The following is a 10,013-nucleotide window of genomic DNA, read 5'->3' on the forward strand; positions in this document are numbered from 1 at the left end:
TGATGAAATGATGATGATGAATGGTTTGACTGTCATAAGAAGATGAACTTTTGAGTGTGATGTGTGCTGTGTTTAGAGGCGACAACGATTAAAAAATATTAAACGACGAAGGCGTATGGAAAAAGTGGTCAGTGGCTCATAATTTATTTGAGAAACTTAAATTTTTTTTGGGAAGATAATGATTTTAAAGTGTCACATCATAATTTACTCTTACTTTTAATATAAATTGTGTAACTAATCAATTTGTTTATTACGTTTATTAAATTGGCTTTCATCATCTTTAAATAGTCGTACAACAATTTATTTATCACATCAAGATCAATGGCATTATGGTATTTCAAGTCGGTCAAAGAAACATGAAGGGTGCACAACCGAAGTAATTTCGAAGTTAGAGAAGCATGTATTTTTAAGCCAATTGAATCACCTGCTCGGATTCTTGAAACCTGCTATTTGTTTGTAATCTTTTTGAAGACATCTATAAAATTTCCATCATTTCTTCACCCACTCATCTTCTTCTCTTTACTCTTCAGTTTCTTCCAACTAAAACCCAGAACTTTCCTTAAGTCCCAAATGGAGTATTCTGGTTCATCAAGTAGGCCTTGTTTCATTGAAGAGGATGATGGGTTGGCTTCTCTTGCAGATATGGAAGCTGGATATTCGGGAACCCACTACCATGGTTTTAACCAAAATGGGTTTTTCTCAAGGAGGACTAGTTTGAGGAATTTGACATCATCGTCTTCTTGTTCGAGGTTTGTTAGGTTTTACGATGGCAGATTCGAAGATCATCAGCCCCATTTCTTGGATGCTTGTTTTCTTTGCAAGAATCCTCTTGGGGCTAACCGAGACATCTTCATGTATAGGTTTGAAAGATACCATGAATCTTAGAAAACAAGATTTTCTTTTTGTTTTGGTTTGAAATTATTATTATTGATGAAATCTTGCAGAGGGGACACGCCATTCTGTAGTGAAGAGTGCAGACAAGAAGAAATAGAGACGGATGAAGCCATGGAAAAGAACCGGGACCTTTCTTCCTCAATGAAATTATCGATAAATAAGGAACAAAGGAAATCGAAATCTTCGAACAAAGCTCAAGACTACTCTTTCATTACTGGCACCGTTGCAGCTGCTTGAGTCTCCTCAACATCTCCACCATACTTATAGTTGCAGAAACACGAGGAAAAGCACATGAAGAATAGGGCCAAGGAGAGAGGGAATGAAGAAGAAGAAATTTTGTTTGGTTTTGAAAAATAGCATATAAACTAGAGAATGTCATGTGGCACTGTATGAGAATGTGAGATAGCCTGAATCTGATCTATGATGTGGCTCTCTCTATTTGATAACTAGATTGATTTTGTTGTTCTTTCTTTTCGAACAAGTTTAGGGTTTGTGCCCGATTATAGGGCGTTATTTTTCAATTATTAAATGTTATAAAAAATCTTCTAACCATAAAATATTATTTTATTAAATTCATTAATTATTAAAAATTATAAAATTATCAATTGATAATTCATATGTTATAAATTCGTCATTTTCTTAAAAAAGTTTTTGGTCGTCTGAATTGAATATTAACATGTTGATCAAGATATGATAGAATTATATTTTAATGATTTCTATCGATATCACCGTTTCTTTCAAGCATTGACTAGATAACATAATGTTTTAAGCACTGACTTGATCACATAATGTAAACAGAGATTCAATCCACAAAATATAGCTCGAAGGATTCTGGAATCAAATTTTATCATATCTCATTGAACAAGTTAACTTTCAGCTCAGACGACTACCAATTTTTTTAACAGAAAAGAACAAATTTGGATTATATAAATAATTGAGTGACTATTTTATAACTTTTGATAGTTAGAGGACTCAATAAAATAACATTTTATAGTTAGTGATAATTTTAAATAATCATAAAATTCAACAAAATAACACTTATAATCGAGGAAACATTCGGGTTCTTTGTTCATAAGTTTAATGGTATTGCATTTCTTTTTCTTACCTTTAGGCCTCGTTTGGTTCATGTCATATTTCATTCCTAGGAGGAATGTTTTTTTCCAGGTAACCATACCCATGTTTGGATGGACTACATTCCCAAGTGCAGGTAAAGAATGAATACCAACAGTGGTATTTTTTCCTACTTTCTCGGGAATGTCATACCCTCATCTCTCTTAGGTATTTGCTTATTCCCAGTCCCCGTTGTCTAAAGTACCCTTCTCCCCGCTTGGTTATGGCTGAAAGAAAATTGTGATGAGGAGAATGTCGAGCGTAGTTTGGAGGAAACACCATGTCCCTTTTCTCAGAACTTAAAAACGTGAATGGTAGAAGAAAAGAAAGAAGGAAATTTGGCTCATCACTTGATATTCAAGACAAAGAACTCTCAAAAGCGAATAAAAGAAGATGAGACAAAGCTATAAAGAAAAGTAAGATAAAGGGCTTAAATTTGGAATCCTCTGAACTGTCCGGCCGGTTCGAATCAGATTTCGAGATCAAGATTATGTAGAAAGCTGCTAAGAGGGAGGCAATAGAGATGCTGGAATTAGGTAAAAATCTAGGGATTCAAGTAATTGGAAATGAACTTGAGGTAATTAAGGATTTGACTCTACTAGAATTTAATAGTAAGCTTGATTAGAAGGGGAGGGGTTGTGTAGGCGTTTTTTTTTTGTAATTCTGGCTGTATGTTTTGATGTTTTGTTTGCTATTAACGGTGTTTAAATGGGGTAAAGAGCTCAAGGATAGTTTATCCCATGCTACACCGAATCAATTTGTAAATCTGATGTTCGTTTTGGTGGAGTTGTATTTTGCTTCTAAGGTCATTGCCAATACACATTACTTGAAACCAAATTGTTATGGTTTGTACTAGTGTAAGCTTGATAAGACTGTTGGCCTCGATTTCCATGGTTTTATTTTGATTGATCATCTTGCGAATGAATGTTCTTGGCTTTGAGTGTGAAAGTTTTCTGGTTTTTGATTTGCTACCAAGACTATGGGTAACTTTGTGGGTAATTTTTCTTGGATCAGTTATGGTTTGGGAAGTTTTAAGGTTTGAACTTTGTTTTGGTTTTCTTTAGTGGGTGAGTGGAGTATTTTTCTAGGAGAATCATTTTGGGTTGAGTGCAATTCCTTTGTTGTCTTTTCTGGTTAATGGTTGAGTGTAGGCTTTGATTGTGCAGAAATTTGATCACATCAAATACGAATATAGATTTGGTTTGGATAACCGATGTGATGTCGAAAAAGAGTGATTTATAGATCTTGGTTGTTTACATCTTAGCTATGAATCTGATGGAATTGAAGGAATGCATCATAATTGTTCAGGGGTAGAGGATAAAAAAGTTTTGGTAGATTAGTTAACCAGGGTAGGATTGTCGAGGACTGAGCTCTCATAAGCTTGGAGGATGAGATTAAGACTTCAAACTTCAAATGAACATGTGGTGCAGTGACAAAAATGACTAATGTCTAAAAAAATCCTGATTAATACCAGCTAAGATGAAGCACTCGAGGTATCTACTTTCATGTGTGTAAAGTGTGTAAAGTGTGGTCGTCTTTAAGTATTTTTCATGCCTTGGAATCTTGTTGTTTTGAAGTCACAAGGTGTAAGGCTCTTTGTGGATGCTCTCTGCTGGATAAAAGGTTTTGAAGTTATTGAGATTATTGTTTTTTCTTCTGTTCAAGATGTTTTTTACTTGTAGTTTTCGCTACTGCAAATTAGTTTGCCTCTACCATAGTGTGGCCTTGTTGTGATGTTGTTATGCTGGTTTTGGCTGATAATTAGCGTACAGTGGTGTTAAATTAGTTTGTGTTTGCTTGTTGCTGGTGGTGTATACTGTTTAGAGTTGTTGTCCTTGTGTGTGTCCAAGAGGTTTAAAGGTTGCTAGTGATTTGGGTTTAAAATCCCATATTGTAATTCCTATGTAGTTTAGTTAAGTTTTATCCTCTTGTTGCTTGGATGTTATATGTTTTAGGAAGTTAGCATATTAGTGTGTTTTTTTATGCTCTGGTTCAAAGTACTATTTTCCTCTAATTAGGTTTATAGAGGTTTTTAATGAGGCTTTGAACTAGATTGGTATTTATTAATAAAATTTGACTTTTGTCGATTAAAAAAAAGTAACCAAAGTTACGTTCATGATAATTTCTATTAGATAGGTTTGTCCACTTTGAGATTTTAACAAACTTGTAAGACAACATGATAAATATTTGTTATTTCGATTTTCTCACAATTTCTGAATTATCTCGGATTAAGAAAGGTAGAAAAATGAGATAATAACATGTTTTAAGATTGTTGGAAAAATTCATTAATCCGAGAATGAAATGAAAAATAATAATGATTGAAATATCATTATAACATTAAAGAGAAAGAAAGAATTTACTTTATCTTAAGATTATTACGTAAAATAACAATTCGAGACAAAATCGAACATGAGAAAATAAAATAGAAGAAATTAAAACTTCTTAAACACAAATAAAAAATAAATGGAAATAAAAACCTCCCAGTGAATGTGTCACGTATAAACTGAAGCTAGTTTTCACAATGTAAACATTTAGTTAAATGTTGATGTAAAATTTAATATATTTTTACATAAATTATGTAAAATTTAATATTAATTAAAATTAAAATAATACATGATATATTTAAATACTCAAGTAATATATTATCAACAAATATAATTTTTATATAAATAATTTTTATTTAAATATTTAGAATTTCACTTGTTAAAAAATATAGAACAATGACAATTTGGTAAAATATACATTCCAGTAATCTTTTATTCCTTCAACCAAACACTGTAATCTTATATTCCTGCCAAACCAATCAAACACAGTAATATAATATTCCCAGTAATCCTATTCCCTGATAATCTTTTATTCTACTGATAATCTTATATTCCGTGAACCAGTCGCACCCTTAAGTTTTCTTTAGTAAATCCAAAAAAAGTTGTTATTTTGCTGTTGAGATTACGCTTGCTTCTCACTTCAGGAATATATGGGTTCATGTAAACAGCTTTTCCAGAAGGGAAACAATGAGTAATTGCGATGTCTGAATTCATCACCAATCCTCCAATCAGCTTGTTGAATTCACAGCCTTAATCTCAAATGGTCTTTTCACGGGTGGTTTAAAGTTAATTAAAAATAATTTTTAACTTAAGGGTGTTTGGTTTAATGTATTTTACATTATCAGATGAATAGAATGTCATTCTCCCGTTTAGTTAGAAAACATTCACAATCTTTGGTAATAAGTTATTCTCAACAGTGGTATTTTGGGATATATTACTGGGAATGTGATTACTCTCATTCCTTAGGTATTGTTACATTCCCGACGTTTTGAACTAAAATGCCCTTAAATTTTTTTTCTCAAAAATATCATTCTTTTGTCGTTGAATAAAAAAATTCTACGAAGGTTAAATTACAAATTTATCCTTAAACTATTTTAGATTTACAAAAAAATCCATAATTAGAATTTTATATGAAGTTCAGGGGTTAAAATAAAATTTTACCCTTTCATTAAACCTATTTATCTTTTTAATTTTGTAAAAAAATTATATGAATTTAAAATTTTTAAAGAAAATATATAAATTAATTATAGTAATATTATAATAGAATTCAACTTGTTAAAAAAAACAAATATATAATAAGGACAAATTGGTAAAATATACATTCTAATAATCTTTTATTCCTTTAACCAAACACTATAATATTATTCCTGCTAAACGAACCAAACACAAATACAATATTCTCAGTAATCTTATTTCCGCCGGTAATCTTATTCCCACCGTTAATTTTATATTTCGTGAACCAAACGCATCCTAAAATATTATCGTATCCAACTTATAAATATATATAAAAATATATTATTTTAAGTTGAAATAAAAAAATGTTACATTGAGATGGTTTTAAGGTTCACTAAAAAAATACAAATTTATAATATTTTTAATTGCAATCGAAAATGTTACATTATAGTATTTAGGATTTATAACAAAAAAAATTATACAAATATCGAAAACGTTACATTTTAATTTAACCTAAAATATGATTTTCTCCAACTTTAAAAGTTAAATTATTAATAAATTTTTTAATTATAACCAAATTCTATTTTTTTTAACAAAATGTATTTTGACCTTCATTTCTTAACCGAATTGCATCAGATAAATAATCTAGAGTTTATTGTATCCAACAAGGCTTTTGGACCTCAAAGTGTCAGACGACAATAGTAAAAAATAGGGGGTACTTGAATTGGGCCCTATAATGCAATGGATCTGAATGAGGAACTCACTTCCCTTGTTCAAGGGCATGTGTTCAGCCGTGGATCTAGATTTCGTATCAACTGTGTTCGACAAAATTGAAGCGAAATCAAATCAGTTAATTACATTTAAACCTTTTTTTGTCTTAATTTTTCCTACTTGTTAGAGGGATTTTCTAAACCCAAGTAAGGTCAATTGACCCCAATAAGCTACAAGTCAATCCGTATTTATATGCGTTAGGATGCTTATTGAACAAGTCGATCGCGAGTTGGATAATGTTCTACTCATACTCGTTAAAAAATTTGTTGTTCAACTCGAGTCGTTGCTTGTTAAGTTCACTAAAATTTTTATCTTATTCATTCAATTATAGGTAAAATCTACTAATAATATAGAGGCTTAATAGAACATAAATTAACAAATCTAACCAAAAAATCTATCAAGAGAGTGTATGAAACAATTTCAAAGTCTAAATTCTAAATTAACAATCCACGAATACACTAAACTAGTAAATTAGTAGTAATTATTAATTAATAATTTATCATTTTTATTAACTATCAGTAAATCAATAATTATTATTTAGTATTTCTTTTTCTGAATATAATAAATTTTAAGGTAATTACAAATATATACATATAGAAAAATAATGAATTATTTGCGAACTTATTAAGTCGAGTTAGATATTGCTCAACTCAACTCGTTAAAGTCAACCTAAGTTAAATATTAACCGAATTTTGATTAAATCAAATTCAAACTCACGAAATGCTCAACTCATTAACCATTTCTAGTATTTGCTATTCGACACATTAATCCACTTGCATGTACGAACCCATAGAAATTTTTTGAAGGCGGAAAGAAAATTAATTTTATATGACTGAATCAAAGCTTACTATTTAGGATAAAATTATAAATTTGTAATTGTCTTGTTTAGAATTTTTAAAATTTAAAGGGATTAAACGGGGCGAATTTATCATTTAGGCCCCACCCTAGCTTCGCCTCTACCCACGTGTCTCTTGGTCGTGTTTTCAGGTAAAAAGAGGTAAACTACACTATTCATCATTTAATTATATGCTCACTTGTATTTTAGCCACTGAAATATTTGTTGAAAGTTGACAAAGACTTTACTTAAATATAGGACATGAAAGCAACATACATCATTAACCAGTCAACAAATATATAATTTAACCTTAATCGGTTAAATTCAAAACCTATGATTCGAGAACGAAATTCTTTCACATTAATTTGATCTCCAAAATTACTTATAAACCCTTAATATGCATGTATTTATTAGATACGATATCTAATAAATACGAATTAAATTAAAGGAATTAAAAATGTTATTTAAAGTCCACTAGTCAAACACAACTTGTCTGGTCAACAACGCAATGAAAAAACTCAACGATAAAGACAATCAACGAAAGATATTTTCACATTTAAGTAATTTACAAGTTATATATTTAAATTTAAAATAATTCATATTGAAATAAAATAAAATAGTTTAATTAAAGAAAATATATTTTATTTTATAATTTGAATATTTTGTTGTATTTATTAATATTTGGAATCTAAAGTTGAAATTTTATTAATAACCTAATAAATTATTATTATTTTTTTAAAAATTTATCAAATTAATTTATCATAATATTCACGTGGCAATAAAACCAATATTTATATTTCAGTAGATTAATTGACAATGGAATTCACATTATAAGAGTTTACAAGGCACTAGTTTTAGATTCTAAACTTCTAAAAACCTTAAGCTGCACAGCTCAAGGCAAACATGGGACATCCAGAAACTCATAGTTCAAACCTCCAAAACCTGTCAAAACAGAATCATCTATACTGATCTATTCCATCTTCGCCCGCCACCCTTTCGGGTGGAAGATATACCGGAAAACTTGTCAACCGAGGAACTTGCCTCGTCGGATTCTTGTATTACTTGCTTCAAGCTTTCTACCACTTGACTCATTGTTGGTCTTTCTTTGTTTTTGTTTAGCAGCTATTAGCCAACTTTCCCAATTTTTGGGCTGCACTGAGTGAATAATTGCCTCTAAGTCGAGGATCCAATATCATGCCGAATCGTCCACTATCGGGAGGAAACCGTTTAACCCAGTCTAGAAGCTTCTGCTCCGATGTCGGGCGGTTTCTTTCGACTGTTCGCCTCCCTGTGAGCATTTCGTAAAGTACCACTCCGAATGCCCATATATCACTTTGGATTGTGAGATGGCCTGTTTCTACATACTCTGGTGCAGCATAGCCGTAAGTTCCCACCACCTTTATGAAAATGAAACCAAACACAATGTCAACCCTTAATTCAACAAATGTTATGGAAATGCATCATCGCTCTCAAAACTATTTAAAAGGCAACTGTGACTCCTGAGAGACACTTGAGATGCTGAAGGTCAACCAATATCTACTCACCGCCGTTGATACATGAGTCCGATCGCCTGTTTCCCTTCCCTTGCAAGACCGAAGTCCGAGAGTTTGGCCTAAAATTTTCATCCAAGACCACATTTGAGGATTTGAAATCTCGATATATCACTTGTTCAAATACACAATGCAGTATATTCAGGTAGGTAAATTTAGTGCATGTTGATATAATTTACAATGGTTCATATAAAGAATATTACCTTAACTTCAAATCCTTTATGCAGATAAGCCAGTCCTTTAGCTGCACCAAGCATGACCTCTAATCTTGTTCTCCAAGGCAACGTGGAAGTAGTGTTAAAAAGATGATCTTCTAAGCTCCGATTAGGCATGAATTCATACACCAGCAGTCTTTGTGTTCCTCTTTCGCCGTCTACCTAACAATATCCTAGAAGTTTTACGAGGTTCCGGTAACTAACAACACCGAGAAACTGAATCTCCGCAAGCCATTCCTTATGATCCTAGAAGATTAACACAATATCATAAGAAACAGAAACCAGCAATAAGGGTTTAACGTGTTCTACAAGTTATATTGTTTCAGGTACCTGTAAACCGTGCTTGTTGAACCTCTTAACAGCAACAACAATAGGATCACCTTGACCGTCGAGAGCAATGGCGGATGCACAAAGCCCATAGGGGCCAAGTGCATCCATTATTTTTAAAAAAATGATTAAATTTAGTTTATGTATTAAGGAAAAAAGAAAAAAATTACAATTTGTATACCCATTATTTTTAATAAATAAATTAAAATTTTGGACCTCATTCTTAAATTTTTAGATCCGTTACTGGTAGAGAGGCCTAATTGTTCCATTTCTCCTTGTTGAACATAGAAAAACACTTCATTTTCTAAGTTTTAAAACCCCTAAAACTGTTGCTTCAAACTGAAATCTTTGGACTAGGAAAATAAGACCCAGATAAGGAACAAGAGAGAAAATTGAAGCAGAAAACCAGGTGCAAAACAATGGGAAAATGTAGAAGAAAAAGGGAAATATAGACAAGTATCTGTGTAGATGAGGATGATTGAATAGCTAGTGTAAAACAAAATCAATGCCCGGCTGAGAAGCTAAAGAGACGGAGTAAAATGCAAAACCTAGACAAGACAGTAAAAGAAACAGGGGTTTACCTTTGGAAAATTCTGCTGTATGGCACCTGACACCCAACACGGAGAGACAAAAGGGCTAAACTACCAAAATGCTCTATTTTGTTTCATTTTTGTTCACTTCCCATTATTTAATTTTTTAAAACAATATGTTAATCATTTTGTTATGATTTATAACATTTTGATTCTTTTACTATTGATTTATAAGGTTTTGATCATTATGTTAAATGTTATGAGGATGTGATACACTAGTCAAA

General features: G+C 31.5%; 1 protein-coding gene and 1 pseudogene across 1 annotated transcript; one reads left to right on the forward strand and one right to left on the reverse strand.

Annotated features, from left to right (window-relative positions):
• Positions 1–530: 530 nt before the first annotated feature.
• LOC120162787 (FCS-Like Zinc finger 1-like) lies at positions 531–1,167 on the forward strand. The gene is made up of 2 exons (XM_039172862.1): positions 531–860; positions 945–1,167. Exons 1-2 carry the CDS (start codon positions 571–573, stop codon positions 1,129–1,131), a joined length of 477 nt encoding a protein of 158 aa, XP_039028793.1. The 5' UTR covers positions 531–570; the 3' UTR covers positions 1,132–1,167.
• A 6,900-nt stretch (positions 1,168–8,067) lies between these two features.
• Positions 8,068–9,310, reverse strand: LOC120162756 (annotated as a pseudogene).
• Positions 9,311–10,013: the final 703 nt, after the last annotated feature.

The sequence above is a fragment of the Hibiscus syriacus genome, unplaced genomic scaffold (genome assembly GCF_006381635.1).
Source record: "Hibiscus syriacus cultivar Baekdansim isolate YM2019G1 unplaced genomic scaffold, ASM638163v2 tig00111408_pilon, whole genome shotgun sequence".
Classification (NCBI taxonomy): domain Eukaryota; kingdom Viridiplantae; phylum Streptophyta; class Magnoliopsida; order Malvales; family Malvaceae; genus Hibiscus; species Hibiscus syriacus.